The sequence below is a fragment of the Pseudopipra pipra genome, chromosome 5 (assembly GCF_036250125.1).
Source record: "Pseudopipra pipra isolate bDixPip1 chromosome 5, bDixPip1.hap1, whole genome shotgun sequence".
Lineage (NCBI taxonomy): Eukaryota > Metazoa > Chordata > Aves > Passeriformes > Pipridae > Pseudopipra > Pseudopipra pipra.
In genome coordinates, this window is record NC_087553.1 from 19,378,195 (window position 1) to 19,397,051 (window position 18,857).

Here is an 18,857-nt window from a genome sequence, read left to right on the forward strand (position 1 = left end):
ACTCGAAGAGTTGGAGAAACTGTGAATCTTGTTATTCCTTTCCAGGTAAGAGCTAAAAAGATTCTCATTTGTTTGGTTTTTGGGGCTTTTTTGTGGTTTGTTTGTTTGTTTGCTTTTATACTGATTTTTTTTAACTTACTTCTCTGTAACTTAAGCAGTGTGGAAGCACACTGAAGCACAGAGGTGTTTGAAAGCTTTTGCTTTGACATCTCAGAGAAATTATGTTCAGCCAAGTAATGAATTGGGTAGCTAGATCAGACAGACTGATTGGTCATCTGTCATCCAAAGGACACTTATTAATCCTTGCAGTAGATGTTACATGTGAGATAATTGCTAGCACAATGCAAAGTGCTTACACTGTTAGATATAGTTATTGTGGGTGGAACAGTAGCATTTAATAATTTTCTCGCGAGAGGAAAAGTGAGGGGAGGAGTGGGCAGACTGCAACTTTTAAATCCTTGTGATCACAAATATGACTATTTCTAAATGTATAGCATGTTTTCCTACAGTGTCATGTTAACCTTCATTCCCACACCTTTTACAACAGTGACTGTCTCTTTACTTGCAGAGTCCTTCTTCTGGATACAAGAATTAAGGAAGAATTCATTTCTATTTCATGTTTGCACACTTAAAGATACTGGGTGGGCATAACTCAGCTTTTATAAGGCTGCTAAAAGCCTTATAAAAGCTTGATCAGCAATACACTGCAAGCTATACTTCTCTTGAGAAATTAAAGGAACATTAAAATCTATGGTTAATTAAAGAGATTAAAGTCTATGGTTATTCTCTAAGATAAGGTGTTCAAAGCAGTGTGAGAATTACCCTATTCAGATAGCATCTACAAACTGCCTCTGGAAGGCAAATCCCATGGTAAAGCAGGTGGAAGTCACTCTAAATTAAGTACCTAAATTGGGCACTTAGATATACAAAAAATGGCACACAAAAGACATCATCCAGCCTACCTAACAGCTATTCCAACTTCTTTTGCAATGAAAGAAGAGAGTTTAGGTTCCCTAGAGCCTTAGTCTACTATTTCCCTCTTTCACTGGCAGTGGAGAGAATGTAAGCACTTCCAGAGGGTGAAATACTTTATTCTGTATTTTCTGTGAGTTGTTTTTTCTCCTTTTTATTTTAGAAAACTGGAAGTTATTTGTCAGATATAGCCAGAAAGATAATTGCTCAATATAGCCAGAATGCGCAAATATTTTCAATGTCCTGGGGCAAAAAAAAAAAAGGAAAGAAAGCTATATTTCAGGTGAATTGGTATGATTGCATCTCTAAATGCTGTATATTTTAAAAAAGAACTTTTTGTTTCTTTCAGGACAGTTTTTATTTCCTGTTTGGGAAAAATGGGAAATGAACCTGTTTTCTTTTCTTCCCTTTTCTCTCCAAAATTCATATAAAAATTGTTTTCTGGCTTCTTGCAGGGAAGACCACGGGCAAAAGTATCATGGCAGAAAAACGGTTCTCCAATCGACAAGAATGAAATCAACATCCGCAACACTGAAAACGACACCATCATCTTCATCCGAAAGGCAGAGAGGGGGCACTCTGGAGAATATGATATGAAAGTGGAAGTAGAGAACTTGGTGGACAAAGCTACGATAGATATTCAGATTGTTGGTATGTTTTGAGAAATGGAAATAAATCCAGCCTATAGGAAATTCCAAGCCTATAGGAAAAGCAAGGATCCCAAAGAACATCTTTCTTGATAGTGGTAACTCTCCACATCCAATTACTTGGCTATAGAATTGTGGACTCTAAGTAATAATCTCCATAAATAATAGCAGATGCTCGTGGAACATGTCAGTCTCTTTTTTCACTGTCATGCCCTTCATGTTCTTGCCTATCCAGGATGCAAGTTTTTTCCTGTTGAGTGGTACCCATAGCCAGAAATAGCAGCAAATTCATAGCAAGTTTGTCACAACCGTAGTGTAAAAGAAATCCTAAATGTTGAAAGTACATGAAGGTAGGAAAGACAGGCAAGAAAACACACTTACTTTTCATTTTTACCAATCTATTTCTTTACATGGTAGTCAAAACTGGTAGCATAACTTTAAATATTAAGTTTATTTCAATTCTCACATCTTAACTTAGGAAAGTTTTATCTTGCAACCTTCGTTTTGACATTGGTTTTGAGGGTTTTTGCATGCGTGTGTTGTAGGAAAGAGAGAAATTAAACTAAGTGGAAGATGTGTGTGGGAAAAAGATAGAGAAAGCAAAGAGTAGAAAATGTCAGCTGCTATATTTTTGTTACAGATCGCCCAGGCCCACCAGAGATTGTAACTATTGAGGATGTTTGGGGAGAGAATGTAAATTTATCATGGAAGCCACCAAAGGATGATGGAAATGCTGCCATTACTGGGTACACTATTCAAAAAGCAGATAAGAAGAGTATGGTAAGTAAAAATGAGATGTTTAAAAGTTTGATGTACTCATGAACTCTCCCTTTTAAAAACAAAAAGCATTACATGCTTAAAATTATGTAGGTGGGCAAAGCATTGATTTATCAGCATTCAAAGAATCTGTAAGGCATCTCTAAAACCTCTAAAAATCTCTTGTTCACTATAACTAAAGCCTACAAATAAAAATGTTTTCAAATTATGCCAAAGAAGAGGACTAAAAAGGGACAGGTGGATTTGAGAGAAGTAATTCTGCATTTTTCCCTTGTCTCAGTAGAGAAAATAAAACCTCAAAAATATTAATTCTAAAGTCAGTACGTTGCTACTAGAACAAACTGTTGTACTGGTGCTGCTGTTTTCAAACCTGTAATGTCACACTGTGTGAGTCATTGCCACTCCTTACTACCCCTGACAAAATGGTACATATTAATGCCTATACTGCTTTGAGATTCACAGATGAAAAGTGTAATATAGAAATGTTCATTATTTTCATTAAACTAACAGGAATTTTTCACATCCTTAAAAGACAGGAGTTGGATTCTTAGATTTAACATTTACTGCAAATTTAAACACTGGAAATCTAGGACAACATTTTGGGAGTTACCTTATCCAAGAGAATCTTCTAGTGTCTTCCCCCCCAACTCCTTGCATTAATATGTTTATCTGCTTCATGGTCTGATCAGTTCATTCTTCCTGTGTCACTGTTTCCGTTTCCATACTTTTTTTTTTCCTCTTGAGACTGTAGGAAGATATGGTCTCTGGTACAGTAATCAAAACAATGTCCCCTCTCCCTAAATTACTGTGTTAAGGAGAAAGTAACAACAGAAGCATCTAGGGTCCAGTGTGACATGGATCATTCAGGTCACAGTTTCCTCACATTATCTGTGATGGTGCATTTTGCAATTCTGGCACAGCTGGCCTTCTGCAGAAAACTGTTTTTCCAAAGGAACTTTGGCTCTTTAAGTTGACCAAACAGCAGTGCAAACTGTGGTACAGGGAACTCAGCACAAGTTCATCTTGAGAAAAGCAAGAAAACTATGTAGGGTAGAGTAAAGAAAAGCAAAAACATTGCTGTGGTCATATTGCACTTTATATTAATTGCATTTTTAGCATTGACCTCTTTCATCTCAGATTGTTATTTAAGCATTGTGTACTAGGAAAGAATTCACATGTCCTGTTACTGCTGCAAGACCAAAGCACTAAAACCCACTTCCCCATATGAGCCTTTAGATATCAGAGGACCACTGGCATAAAACTACATTTCTCATGAACACTCAACCTGTGATAGAGAGGGTAGATGAGTGTAGTGGTCTCTTGTGAGTACATGTTACTGCAGAATAGCACATGCTACTGCCTTTGCCCCCAAGCTGAAGTTTTCTTATCTGCAACTGTACTTTCTCTGTCAGCAGACTGAATTAGGAATGAGGGTGCCCGCCTTGCTCACACAACAGCACCTTTGTAATACTGGATTGCCTGAAACAAACCCCTCCAGCCACCAGAGTGTAACAATTCAGGAGGATTCACTTTCCATTCGGCCTTCACTGCTCATCACTGAGCTCTGCAATGTTCTCATCATCACTCATTTCATTATTGTCAGTGTCACTACTTTAGCGTTAAGTAACATTCGCTTCAAAGAAAAATCTACTCCCACAAGCTTGATGATTCTTCCAGTTGATGTCTGCGAGGTGCAGGGTGCTGTGGGGAAGCTCACCCTCTGTGTTTGTGCCTTTCAGGAATGGTTCACAGTGATCGAGCACTACCATCGCACCAGTGCCACCATCAATGAGCTCATCATAGGAAACGAGTACTACTTCAGGGTCTTCGCTGAGAACATGTGTGGCCTCAGTGAGGATGCAACGATGACCAAAGAGAGTGCTTTGATTGCAAAGGATGGTTAGCTAATTATCCATTCCTTGTCAAAAGGGAAGGGGGGTGCTCAGAGGCTGGAGGGTGATCAGAGGTAAAGGCCATATCTCTAGAGCATTCAGAGGCACTCCTAGCCCCAAGACCAGGTACCACCAACAGCAAGGGCACTTCCTATTAAGGCACTTCCTTCTTCATTTGTACACATAGTTCACAGGCATTGTTTTAATCAGGAGTGGGACTTTTTTCCCATGTTCTGTCCTATGGTCTTGGATCTCAGACTCACATCACCACTGGCAGACTTAAGCTGACAAGAGCTGGAAGAGGATTAAAGCAGCTGTTCTGTTAGAAGCGGCGGGTCACTGCCTCCCAGTGGAGACTTGGCATCAGCTGTGCAAGCGTTCCCTCCATTTCGGGCAGGATCCAACAGGAAAGCATAACTCCTGCTTCACATCTCTTGAGGGTGGGGCTGGACAAACTCTGATCCTGCAGTCAAAAATCCTGACATTTCAGAAGTTGGCAGTTTGAAATGGTACTGTAAACTTTAAAAAAACCCAACCAGACGAAAAACCCTGCCCATTTACAGAAGGGGAATTCTACAAACAAGTGGCTCGCAGGAAGAAAATCAAACCAGATCACCTCAGTTTGTCTGAAAGGAAGGAATACATGACTGCCATGATGCAGAGGACAGACAACCTGTACAACCCACACTGCCAGGCTGAAGAACTGAAGGTCCTCTCTTTTAGAAATAGGGTCATGAACAATGGCTATAGAAATTGATTTTCATCACACCTTACTTGCCCTTCTCATGAGAGCAAGTATCAGGCCTGAGCTGCACTGAAGTCAGTATGAGAGCTTGGATCAGGTTTCAGTGAAACAATGATGTTTGATGATACCTGTGCACAGGAATAGATGTCTGCCTGTCCAGCTGTTTTAAATGCTGGCTGAGTTTGTGGCTGAAGAAGATTTATTGATGGTAATCTCCACTGCAGAGCAGGGATAAAGTGGCAGTGAGAAAACACATTTTACTACCATGTTTTCCTTGTACAGAAACTACATCCCCTCAGGTATCTGTATTATTAGTATAGTGTTTGAAGCAGAAAGAAAAATGGATTTTCAGATGCAGAGAGTTTGTAAGCAGAACAAACTGTGAAAAAGTAGTTGGCAACAGAGTGAACAAGGCTTGTCAAAGGTAGGCATCCTGCAGTACATTGGTCATGATCTGTCCTATTCCGTAACACACAGGGAAATCAGGCAAAGACATGGAATAAACATGTGTTATTTTGTATACCACCTACACAGGAGATAAAGAGAAGCTCTCAGGCATCAACACTGTAGCATGGGCAGGGGCTGTAGTCACTTTGCAGGTGCACTTCCAGCCTCCCCTACGAGTGCAATTACTAGAGTCACAGTGCAGATCAGAACCGACTTGGTTCTGATATCAGACGCTTGGGTATTTGTCTACATGCCAACGCTCTTTTTCAAAAATGTTTTATTTTCATTTCATAGGTAAAGTCTACAAATATCCAGTTTACGATGATTTTGACTTCAGTGAACGGCCGTTGTTTACTCAGCCTCTAGTCAACACCTTTGCCATAGCTGGTTACAATGCTACTTTGAACTGCAGCGTTCGGGGCAACCCCAAGGTACAGCACAGCTCCTAACAGCACTTAAAACTTGAGAGAGTTTAACCTGACAATGCAAATTATAAAAAAACTTTTGCCATTTGTCTCTCTTACAAGCCAGGCTGAAGGCAAAAATACAAAAAAGGACCTACTTATTTGTGCTATAGGGACTATAATAGTTAATCCACAAATAACTCAGTGAAAGGGCAGAACCTCCGGAAAAGGCTGGGCTATACTGGGACCCACACTGACAATAGTTGTAAAATTAATATATCAGTAAAGGTTATTACAAAAATAAAGCCATAATTATTTTTTAAAAAGCTAATTATTCTTTAAGTAAGCACATTGCAGGAATACTCTGGGGATCATTTTGTTTCTCAGACCCACTGCACATTGTGTCTTGTGGTTTCTTTTGAACTGTGTCTTTTTGTGATCTATTCTCTATTGTGAGAAGCTGAACTGGCCTAGTAAAATGAGAACTCCAGAGTGTTTAAGAACGTGTTTGCTGTTCACTCTTTACCTTCACAATTTCTGACTGTGCAAATTACTGCAGAAAAACATGCTTTTCTTGTTAACTCAGAGTAACTGGGTGTCAAAAGCTAGTGCTCAGATGTTTGCTATCATTGCACAGTCCTTGTTGTATTGATAGCAGGCTTAAATTTATGACTTTAATTACGTGATAGGAGCTGCATTGAAAAAAAAATCATGCTTATAAACAGATGTATGATGCAGCCCATATTTATCTTTGAGAAAAGAATTACAGTTTCCTTTCTATCACTACTGTACCTGTTTTCCATCATTTCTGGATTGTTTTAACTGAACATCACAAAGAAGTGATAAAATAGTTCACAATTTGTGCATGTGGGCTTTCTTTTGTTTTGTTTTTGTTTTTTTTTTTTGTTTTTTTACCACAGCCCAAAATAACCTGGATGAAAAACAAAGTCCTTATAATGAATGACCCAAGGTACCGAATGTTCAGCAACCAAGGTGTGTGTACCTTGGAGATCCGCAAACCCAGTCCCTATGATGGAGGTACTTACACCTGCCGAGCAGTCAATGAACTTGGAGAGGCAGAAGTGGACTGCAAACTGGAAGTAAAAGGTAAGGCCTTTAAAATATTGCAAAGGCCCTGTTTGTCTGATTTGGAGCTGAAAGTACATAAGGCAAATCCAAAAGGGAGTTCAAACAGCTTTTTTTACCTTCCTGTATTCAAATAATAACTTTGTTAAAGAAAAAATATATTGTTTGCTTTGTTTTATTTTTGAGGACCAACATACTATGCTTATGCTATATTTCATTTTCCTCACTGACGATTCACATCTTCAGTGATTTCAAGGACTTCTTCACAAGTGACAGAACAGTAGACTGTAACTCTCAGAGCTGTGCCATTTACCTGAGACACTCCAGTAAAACTCAATCATTGAGCTCTCTGGGAAAACATTAAGCAAAACATCTCAGATAAGAGGCATTTCTCTGAAGCAAATGACAAGGGGAGAAGGAGAGAAAGAAGAAAGATTAGTTCAGGGCAGAATTGGTCTCCTTTAAAACTATTTATTAAACAAACCAGACATTTGCATCCGAGGAACTTTGTTCGCAAATCATAGTAAAAAGTAGTATTGTTCCCAAGGACACAAACTAGTTGATATAATTGCTGCATTTGCTTTAAGAACACAGTATACAAACCCATGGATTTTGCAAAATCCTTCTATAACTGAAGAACTATTTTTGTTTTCATTAACAGATAAATTTTATGAATTTCAGGTAGTTTAGAATATCATGAATGGCAAATGGATCTAGATTGGACTACTAATGAAGAATCTCATGAACTTTTTTTCCAGAAAATTACTTCCTAGGAAAAGATAGCGTCATATTTAGCTGGACTAATTCCCACCAAAGGCTTTAGTTTCAACTGTCAAATAAGCAAAGTATTTCTGAAAAAAATTAATCTGAGGTTATAAGTAAGGAAACCTGCCTAAAGCCAGCTAATAGGAGGTGTCTAACTAAGGAATTTAGAGGGAATTTAGATGATATCAATATGGTCCTATCTATATTACTTCCATCATGCTAGTCTATAATGACAACCACATTTAATATTTGTATGGATTGTATTGTGTTTACTTCAATTTCCTTTTTCTGTATTTTCTGATATATCTTGTCCCACAGCTCAAATTTGCCAACAAGAAGACATTTCAGTATATGTTTGGTCTATGAAGTTGAACACTTAATGTAATGAAAATATGCATAATATGTTTCTTAGTTTTTATCTTTTAAGATACTGCGTTTAAAAGATGATGTCCTTGTACCGCAAATGATTGTTTTCCTTAAGCACAAGCAAACTCTCTATTTCACAGCAGAACAGAAGACCTCATCACCTGAGAAGGTTGCTTAGTCTATCTTTTTTATACTGAAAAGCCAAGTTAGGTTGTTATTTCATTGAACATTTTAAGTTCCCAAGCCCTAAGATTCTTATGCACATTTACATTCAGTTGTAGCTTTTTAGTCTTCAGCACTTTGCTTGTAGTACAGTCAAATGCTATATTTGAAATACAAGAAGATGTTTATTTATGTCCTCTGTTTTACCAAGAGGTTTTTTTGCATATAATGTCCAGAAAATAATGTGTTGTTAATCTCTTACTAGCCATATAATGGGCTGCTTCCTTAACCCAAAACCCACCTTCCCTAGCTCATGGTTCAACCGATGGATTCAAGGGGAACAGGATTAACTGAATACAGCAGCTGAGGCTTAGCAAACCAGGGAAGGCTCAGGGTTTGCTCTATGCAAATATAGCAAATTACTATTAAACAGCCAGAATATAAAAACATAATTACATCTTATTTCTCTCTTCTACTGACTTACATGTTGAATTATCATTCTTTTAAGTTTCCCAGCCTGTTTGTTCATTTAGGAGGGCTCTTCGGATGACTGCTCATCACACTGATGCAGAGCAGAGACCTGCGGATTTCTCACTCACTGGAAATGAATTGCAGTGTGTGTGTGTGTTTGTGTTTGTGTTTTCATTTGTATAGCTTTAAATTGGTTCAGCTTTATTCCAGCAAGTAACAATCAAGGTCTGGATTTGTAAGATGATGAGATAGTTGACTGTTGCCTGAATAAGACTAACAGGCTCAAGGCTGTGCTGCCTATCTGGTGAATGCACAAGGTAAATGCTATTACTACAAATAGTAGGTATTACTTACTTACTAGTAAGTCGTGCTAAAGAGCTCTATGCCATGCAACAGTATATATTGTAGCAAGCTATTTTTCCTTATGTTGGCTAGAATTACTTTTAGCCATCTATCTCTGACATATGGGAGATCTGAAATTTATCATGCATATATAAGCTCAGCCCCAGGAATGTTCACAGAACAGCCTAGCATTTCTGAGTTTGCATAATATTTGAATAATTGACTAGCTAGGAACACTCTGGCTATGAATCCTATCAGGATGCTACATATTTGTACATTTTTAGCCATTTGCTTACGTTATTTTAGGTGTAAAAGCAATGACCCCTAGTCATTGCTAAATTTAATTCTCATTTCCTGAAACTCATAAGCACAACAATTGAAATAGTAAAAACTAATTCTATCCTCAAAAGAGGTTTTGCATGTACTGATGTTATTTCAGATGGACAGTATTTCGTTCTTCAGTTTTAAGTTTTGCTGGGTGAACTTAAAGATGGCAGTTATATGAGCTGCTCTGTACAACTGCACATACAGTGGCCTCTTTTGTAAATATAAGTGTGCTGTAAAAAGTAATGTAATAGATCTTAGAGAAGAGAATAACTCTACCTCATCTATCTTGAAAGATAATGCATAAACAGAATCTCATTGCATGTTTCATACTCATCTTACTACAGAAAACAACATATACATCTTTGAGTTTGTTGAGGTAGATTCCTAAATTTGGCTCTAAATCTCACATTAGTAGCAGGAAGGAATGATTCTTTATCAGTCTCACTGAGGTCAATGAAAAGAATTAGATAAGGTGCGGTACCTCTTTTATCATGAAAAAAATGGCTTTGGAGGACTTTTGTCTTAAAAGCGAAATCCAGGTTGGTGATCACTCTGGCAGGTTGGTGATAGCAAAGTTGCTGTATAAGAAATATTTTTTTTAAAAGGTGTTAAGATCAACTGGGAAGAATTTCAAATGCGAATAAATACCACTATAAATATTCTAATTCTGCAGTGATCTATCACGGAGTAATTAACCCAGGAGAACCAATCTGCTTGGCGGGGAATAATCAGGTTTATAATGCGCATACTCCTCTGGACATTCCATTTCATTCCCTTCCTCTCTTTCCACATGCAAACGCATTTTCTGCATGCAAAGTGTGTATTTATTTCCCTTTTTGAATAAACTAGCTAGCGTCTCATGGCATACATTGTTTATGTCACATGAGCAAAGAAGGCTAAATTAATCAAGAATATGGGTATTTAACACCAGAATTACTAAGGTTTTAGACATATTTCATAGAACTACCTGTACCTATAAAGAATTTATTTAATGACTGTGAATACCTCTGACCACTACACTTAGACCTTTCCAGGAGAATGAAGTTTGCATTTCAAAAAGCCATCTCTCAGTTAGTTTGTAGAATTATTGAAAGAACAGAAATATCATAAAGTCCTTTGCTGCACTTAAAAGGCATTCTTTATTACAGATTAGTTTTTGGTGACAAATTAGTGCTCAGAATGATAATCCATACCTGAGCTTAACCTACTGAATTTAAGGATGAAATCTTGATTCAACTACTTACAAGCAGAAAATTTTACTTCATTTATTTTATTTCTTCTAGAACTTATTTTACATTCAAGTTCAGTGGGGTTCAGAGATTTTCCTCTTTCTATGGAAATGTGTTTTCTTGCAACCTTGCCCAAATGTCAGAATATTGACAGTGCAGTTTTAAAATTATAATGATGCCCAGAAACCAGTCTGTAGTATATTATCATCCAAACTTACAATTCCAAACCTAAAACACGTTAGGAGATCAGACTAGATAATGTTCCTGTAGCTTTGAAGTTTTAGGGTATTTTTCTTAAAAGGCTACAATAGTCACAAAGTTGAGTGTCTTTACATACACACACATACATAAATGTACATATATGGTTGTTTTATAGATTCAAAATATTTAATTAAAAGTAAGGGCTCCTACAGAGTAAATAGCATGCTTTAAGTATTGTAAATGTGGATATATGACAAAGTACATATTCTAGTGCACAGGTATGTAATTAGTCTGTACTTGATTATTTTGCCTTACAGAGTTCCAACATATATATATATATATCCTTCAGTGTTTTGTGTGTGCTTTTTTTCCCTGGTGGAAAATATTATATATATATATGTGTTAGCTTTTCTGAAGCTACATATGGAAACTTTTATCATAAATATAGTTTGCATAATTTGGTTCCAATCTATACTTTAGACTAATTATAGGTTTTATAGTTACTTGTACATATTAATATAACTTTTACATATTAATGATAATTTTGAAGTGGAACTGGATCCCTACCTTTTACTCTTCATGTGCTTCTATTCCTACATATTTTACATGACTAAGGATTAAATTATCATCTTGACATAATTGTAATAATAATTTCACTCAACATTTTCTCTTTACTTTTGTGTTTGCAATTAAATTGTTCCTTCTCTTTCTCTCTCTCCCTTAGTAATCCCACAGTAAGGATTTTTGAATGTATATTGTCATCTAAGGTAAGCTTTCATATGGTTCTTGCATATGAAGCTTATGTCTGTTTACAGGTCATACAATGTCTGCCTAGTATGGCATGATTTTCATTATGTCACTTAATGAAAATGGTTTTTACAGTTAGTAGCATGATAATTTTAATGCACATAAATACAGATTTTTATAATAATTGCTTGTTATGGTAATTCTTCTTAGTAGTACATCCCACTATCTTCTAATGGTACATGTTTCAATGGAATTTAACAGTGCATGAGTTAGCATGATTAATTAGCATGAATAAATACCAGTAATAAAAGAGCATTTTGCATTTACCGTAAGTTTTTTTTTATAGGAATATACCTCTACATAAACAAAATATTTATTCCACAGTTAACTTCATTTAAAAATGAATGACTCGTATCACAACATGCACTCCATGAGCTGAAAGAATGCCAAAAAGCATGCTTTTTTTTTTTTTGGTCTGTATTTTGCATCTACCTAAGGTTGGGAGCAAACAGTTCTACCACAATGACGGTGTTAAATGAGACAGTGCAGTCTCATAATCACTAGTAACTAATAGCACTTTAATTGGATAATCCTTGTGTTAATGAAGGGTATAAATTCTTAAAAATCCGTACGCGGGATAAATGCTGTGTGTAAGGATCAGCTCAATTGCATTTAGCTGAAGCACTCAGAGACAGTGTTATCTTCATCCTGGCAATGTACTTTTGCTTTAAAGCTTTTGGTGTGTTCCAGAAAAAGCTCAGAAGGTAAGTGCAGCTATCAGCGGGTGGTTTTCAACTTACAGAACACAATATTCGTGCAGATTTGTAAGGGGAATTGTAATGGTATATAGCTTTTTTTTAAAGCAAATAAAAATAAAGCAAATAAAGACACCCTTTGTCTGGAGAAGGGGCAGATTCTAAAGTTTTTAGCAAAATATATATCTTTCCCTGTTTCTTCCAAATATCATTTGGAAATCATGAAATTAATATCAATTAAATTAACAGGAATACTCATGTGTTTAGTTTCTGTGACTTTATTTCAGTCACATGGGGCATCCACAACCTCTCTGGGCAATTTGTGTCAGTGCCTCACCACCCTCACAGCCAAAAATTTCTTCTTTGTATCTAATCTAAACCTACCCTTTTTCAGTTTGAAGCCATCACCCCTTGCCTTATCACTACATGCCCTTGTGAAAAGTCCCTCTCCATCTCTCTTGTAAGTTCCTTTTAGGCACTGAAAGTGCTCTAAGGTCTCCCTGGAGCCTTATCTTTTCCAGGCTGAACAACCCCAACAAAAAGCGAAATTCAAAGCTGAATCTAAAAGCAAACCCAAAATGATTCTTCAGACTTTCCCAGCAGATGAAAGTTTCAACTTTCATCATCTCTCTCTGGAGGCTAAAGGCACCTATATCTAAAATCCTGGCTTTTTTCCATACGATTCTTTCACATACATCATCCCAATTGTTATTTTCAAGCAGCATGGTAAATATTTTGCTAAGTACATATAAACCATTGTAAGACCCAAAACTAGAATAAGTTGAGTATCTCTGCATGTTTTCCACAACTCATCACAGTCAGGTGTTTTCTATATTGTTCCCCCGGCACTGACTTCCATCTCTGACCCTACTCCACCCAGCCCAATGGAAAGCCAAGAGAGTCATTTGAAGTGAAGCTTATCATAGACTATTGCATGGGATGAGATAAATGACTGAATATACGATACCCTAGAAATGTAATTCACCCTGTGCAAGAGGACAGGAAACACCTGTATAGCACCCACTAAATAATGGTTAAGTCTCATGCTGGACTTTTGAACAGGGTTGAATTTTACCACACCTCAAAGTATGTAATATGGACTGACTAAAACTTGTCATTTATGCCAGAAAATAAAGGTACTAAAGCTGTTGCTCCAGGGACCTTCAACCTGAAGGTTATCTTTTTTTCTTGTTTGTAGGTGGGCTTTCGTTCTTCAGACTATTGATGGATGGAGTGCCTCCGCATATCATTGATTCGTATATGCGTGAAGTACAGGCAGACAAAACTGAAGCCAAGTGAGAGTCCGTCCACAGTGTTTCCTCCCACTGCACTGGAAGTTGGTAGCAGAGTAACAGCATTTGAGTTCTTGCAATCACAGAAAAAAATGTGCGGTTGGAGATTTTATTATTTTTTTGCCCCCCCCCCCCTTTTTTTTTTTTTGTTTTCCTTAATTGTTCTTTTGTTTTCCCTATCTGCTCTTACTGAAAAGAAAGAATACGCATGGATTGCTTTGGGGTTGAAATGAAATGAACTGAAGACAACACACATTTTGTAATGTTCAGCTTTATTTTCTGTTTGATATTGTGTTCTGTTTTTTAATGAGGAAAGAGGAGAAACTGTGTAATAAACATGAGGAGGCAGTCGGAGTCTGTACCCGCTGGCACAAAGCATATCTTTCTCAGACTGGAAGTACATGGATTAGTCAGTAGCTGTGCAATAAGACCCTTGGAATACATACCTCTTTGATAATGTATCTGATTCACCTGAGAATTGTTTAACACAATATGGTTTTACTATAATGTAACTAATACGTATGTACTTAATGATCGTTTAAGCTGAACATATCTTCCTATAGAAGTTTTGATTTCCTAAATCCAACCCATCAGTCTCTCAACTTAACTGAAATTGTTTTATTTAATGTACAATAAATATGAAGTGTTTAAGATCTACTAAGTTCTTGTTTACTATTTTTATGGGCTTTCTTCCTGTCTCCTCTTACATATACACGTTTAAATATTTTAAATGTTATAAATACCAACCACAATGCCTTTCATCATTGTGAATCCACCCCCTTTCCTCAGCAATTCGTGGAGTTCTTTTAGGTATCGTATCTGAACAGGGACTCAGACCAGAGCCCTAGTGAGTTCACTGTGCAAGGCAAAAGTGCCTGAGATGGGGCAAAACAGCTGCATTACTTCTCCAACTCTGGCATCATTAACTTCTGAGTATTTTAGGAGTGGGGGTGATTGTCCCCAAGTCTCCAGCAAACTCTGAAGTATGTGAGACACAAGGTCACACATATTTTGGCCAGGTTGTCAATTCCCTATTGCCCTGTCATTTGTTTACCAGTTCTCACTCTGACTATGCAGACAGGGCAGGTTATGTGCTTACTGGCTAATGATTGATCTCCAATTACAGTTTAGAAAGATAAAGGTCTACTTAGACCAGTAGTACATTACAAGATGTTTATCTGATGTTAGTGCATTTTCAAGCATTCAGCAGCCAGTAATTATGCAATAATAAAGAATGTGTTACTATGAACCGCCACGGCTGAACTGGTGTTTTTGCAGTTTAATTAGCTCTTCTTACACTCTGGGGATCTGGATGCATTTTCTCATGTTGTTCTGTGAATTTTACTTACTCACTTCTCTCCGTCCTTTCTGTCTTTGTGATTCCTTCAGTAGTGCTATCTGTACAGGGAAGCATTCTGCATTTCCAGCAATCCTGGAGAACCTCCCCCCCCCCCCACCTGCATTTTACCCTGCTCCTGCCAAAATCAATACTCTCCTACACATTCATTCACGCCTACACATGAAAGAAAGCAACACATTTAGTAAGACAAGATATAAATAAAGGATTAATAATTTCTGTTTATTCTGTATATCACCAGTGAATTGGGACTCCATCTATTTTGAAGCACAGAAGGCTGTGGGAGTGGGTCAGTTTGAATAAATGCCATGGAGGTTTAAGCATTTAAGCACATGGCCCTCATTTAAGGTAGTACAAGCCTGTTATAGTCAGCCCCAAAAGCTACAGTTATTGTGAGTTTGTGCTTGTCAGTACACCAAAAATGATGCACACAACCATCTCCACTTCGTACACAATGATGTTTACAGCTCCAAGTTTGTGTCTATCTGCCTCCTCGGTCTTCATAAACACACACATAATAACGTGGAAGCCAGCATAAACCTCAGCTCCTGTAGGCCCTCTGACGATGGAATCAGCTGCTCTAATTTCTACCAGATGCCAGCAGTGTTAAACGACAAGCTGAACTAAGCTACTTTTCCCCATGTGAATGTAAGTGTTATACTCAGATGCCCTCAGTTCCTCCCCAGTTGCGTTTCCCAGCATTTGCCATTGGCCATCCCTCGGGCTGGAGATACAGCATGGCAGCAGGAAGTGCTGGGTATCGAGCCGTGGGTGGAACTGAGATGAGTGGGCATTAGTGTGCTATAAATTCATGGTCTCACCAACTACGCTGAGCAGCCAAGGCTCTGGATTAAAGATTAATTGACTTTGACAGGAATGATTGAATGGGGTGGGACAGGAAAGGGACTTCCAGTCGATCTAAAACAGGCTGCAGGGCCTTATACAGAGAGAATAAGAAAAGGTAAACTTTTGATTTATGATGATTTGTTTAATGGGATTCTCCAGGGATGATGTTTGATAGATGAAATAGTGACCAAACCCACAGAGTTCAGAAAATGCTAATGAAATCTGCAGCTAATACCAGCTTAGGAGAATGAAGATGTGCCAAAGACAACAACAAGTACAGGCAAAATAACTTATGGTGAAATAGAAGCAGCAGAATATCATGCTGTAAAAGATATGGCACAATGCTCTGAAGAATAAATTTCTCCAAAGTCACATGGAATATTCAGGTAATTAGTGAACCTGAAAGAGACATAGGAATAACAGAGGACAGCAAATAAAACCTGGTCATATGAGATAAAGTAGCAAAACACAAAAGCTAAGGAAGCAGTGAAACTAGCAGTAGTTTTGTGCATCAGGTTGTACTCCCTGATGCCTCATAATATGTGAAACCAGTTTAAGTCTTCAGCTAGATGCATTATTCATATCACCTGTTTGCTACGTACAGTCTCCATCAACTAGTATGTGCTGAGGTTATAGTTCAGTAGAATCTTTAATCAGATTTTTCTTTTCTGCACACTTTCCTGCATCTAGTAGGAATTCAGTATTTTTGAAAGCTCTGCCTTAGTGTACATAAACCGAGGAACATTAATCCTTGGACTAAGAAGGCAGACCCAAACATGTAAACACACATAGATACACACACACACACAAAGATGAATCAAAGTTAATTTTAAAAAAAGAGGGTTATTTTTAAGGAAGTCAGAGGAAAATATTTTGTCTTCCTTTAACTTGCTCTCCTTGCCCATGGAAGGGCATTTGGCATGTAAATGTTATAGTTGTATAAACACAGATCCATTCTTGAATTGCTGTGTGGGGAGCTTGATACAGGCACTGTAGTTACTCGGTTGCATTGCAAGATTGTGGCTACTGTCAGCACACTTTTCCCTCACCAAAAACAATCTCAGAAATACAGGAAGGGAAGGAGTAAAAAAACACCTGTAATCTTGTAAAGCTTATTTAAACTGGGATATGCCGTTTATAAGGAGATCTTTATGGAGAGTCAGAAATTTTTAAAAATATTCCTCTTATAAAAAAATGTTTCAAGCTTCCTGAACTTCTTTATGAGGGGAAAAAGAAAAGTATAATATTGCTACCTTTTACAGAGCATTGTGAAGGGACTCTTACTTTATGAAAATCTTTTGTTGCATTTTGAGATTCTGGAGCAAAAGGCATTCTATTTTAAGCACAGAATACTTACTGTCACTTGATTTTCATGTCCTGCTTTCCTGACTGACAAGTGAAGCTGCTGCTTTGCTGAAGCAGAGAGCATTTGGAAGCAAAATGTGTCCTGAATACTGAGGAAGTAGTGCAAGTCTAAACACATTGGACTTTAAATCTATGTGCTCTTGTTCTATACTTAGTTTCTGATTATTTTTTAAATTAAAACAAATTCTTCTCCAAGCCCAGTGACTAATTCAGTAGGGAATCTGTTTCTTCCTCTACTCATGGGGCTTTTTATGCCACTTACTTTCCCCTCCACTTTTTTTCCTAGTTTCTCTTCTTTAACTCTTGGTATCATAAAGAGCTTGAGCAACATTTACATAAATACCAGTACCATTATATTCATTGGTGACAGTAATGCACAGGGTACTGAAAGAAACAGTTTTACATCCTTCTCAGTGATCCCAGTGGACTGGGGATCTCTCTGGTTGTGAATTTGTCACATTTCCCTTTACCCATTCTCTAGTTGGCTGTTACCTCTTCTTTTGCTAGCAGTTCCTCTCTTCTATGTTTTGGCCTCTAATGACAATTGCTGTACCATACTGTACCATACTGTTTTTTAGTGATCTGTAAATTAAATCAGGTGATGAATGACATAGCACTTGGAACGTGCATACTGCCTCATGGGATTTTGAAGCCACCCTTTAGCCTGACTCTTGCAGTAAAGAAACCTACTCAGAAACATATTAACTTTATCAGTTGAAGTGAATCAGCTCCCTTTGAATAACAGGAAGTGGCTTTGTCTGGCCAGAAAGCTGCACCTTCTGGCTCATAATGGAGTAACTTAAAAAAGAATTCCAAACTAAGATGTCATTTGGGTTTATAATACTCATTGCAGGATGCATTTTACACTTGCTACTTCATCTTTCACACAGCTACACAGGGCTCACCTTTCCTCAGCCTCCCTCAGAAACCACACACCCTTCTAGAGATTCAGGGATACATCTAAAATTCTTCACGTGACCAATTCAAATAATTTGATGTGCCACTACTGAAAAAGTGTATTTGTTTTGAAGCGCTTTCTCTATGCAGGCCAAGGAGGTAAATTAAGTCCTGTGCTAACACCGTGTCCGGGCGTCCCACAACATGTTAAGACCAGAACTCCCCAGGCAAACCACGCTCCAGTCTCCTCTGGGTGGTGGAGGGACCCTTGGCTGACAGAGTGGGGTCACCTCCCTGCAGGCCCTGTCCTGCTGGCTGCAGGGAGGTCACCTGCTGCCCTTATACTTTACTCCAGCAAAAATCCTTGCCGGCCACCTTCTGCGTGCCCCCGCTGTGGCCATCATCTGCACCATGAAACCCGTGAAAGTGAAATAAGCTGAATGAGGAAAATCACAGGGGAGAGGGGGATTCGACCCACGCTGCCCGCATCCAGGAGGGATGAGAGGTGGGCGCATCACCCCGGGGACCAGCACGGCCCGTGACTGCCCACGGCCCGGGGGATGGACGAGCCCTGCCGGGGCGCACCCCCGCCACGACCGCGGGCTTCCCCCGCCGCGGGGGGATCCCCATCCCAGCACGGCGAGGCGGGGCCGCGCCCGCTGCGGTGGCGGAAGAGCGCGGCGCCCTCGGGGCGACGGAGCCTGAGGCGCGCCGGGGGTGAGGGCGCTTGCCCTGCGCTGGCCGTGGCGGGGGCGGCCGCTGCCC

At 38.6% G+C, this 18,857-nt stretch overlaps 1 protein-coding gene across 5 annotated transcripts in view; it reads left to right on the forward strand.

Moving 5' to 3' along the window:
• MYBPC1 (myosin binding protein C1) overlaps positions 1-14,284 on the forward strand; it is a 74,984-nt gene extending 60,700 nt beyond the window's left edge. For 2 of the 5 annotated variants that reach the window (XM_064654800.1, XM_064654801.1), the window contains 9 exons: positions 1-45; positions 1,428-1,623; positions 2,260-2,399; positions 4,136-4,295; positions 5,775-5,911; positions 6,805-6,991; positions 10,077-10,135; positions 11,558-11,600; positions 13,534-14,284. The exon at positions 1-45 is cut by the window's left edge and continues 44 nt beyond it. In XM_064654800.1, coding sequence (XP_064510870.1) covers positions 1-45; positions 1,428-1,623; positions 2,260-2,399; positions 4,136-4,295; positions 5,775-5,911; positions 6,805-6,991; positions 10,077-10,135; positions 11,558-11,560 — 927 coding nt within the window. In that variant the 3' untranslated portion in view covers positions 11,561-11,600; positions 13,534-14,284. Of the gene's footprint in view, positions 46-1,427; positions 1,624-2,259; positions 2,400-4,135; positions 4,296-5,774; positions 5,912-6,804; positions 6,992-10,076; positions 11,181-11,557; positions 11,601-12,313; positions 12,345-13,533 lie in introns of those variants that run through there. The other 3 variants (XR_010430644.1, XM_064654802.1, XM_064654799.1) reach the window with 3 other exon arrangements.
• Positions 14,285-18,857: the final 4,573 nt, after the last annotated feature.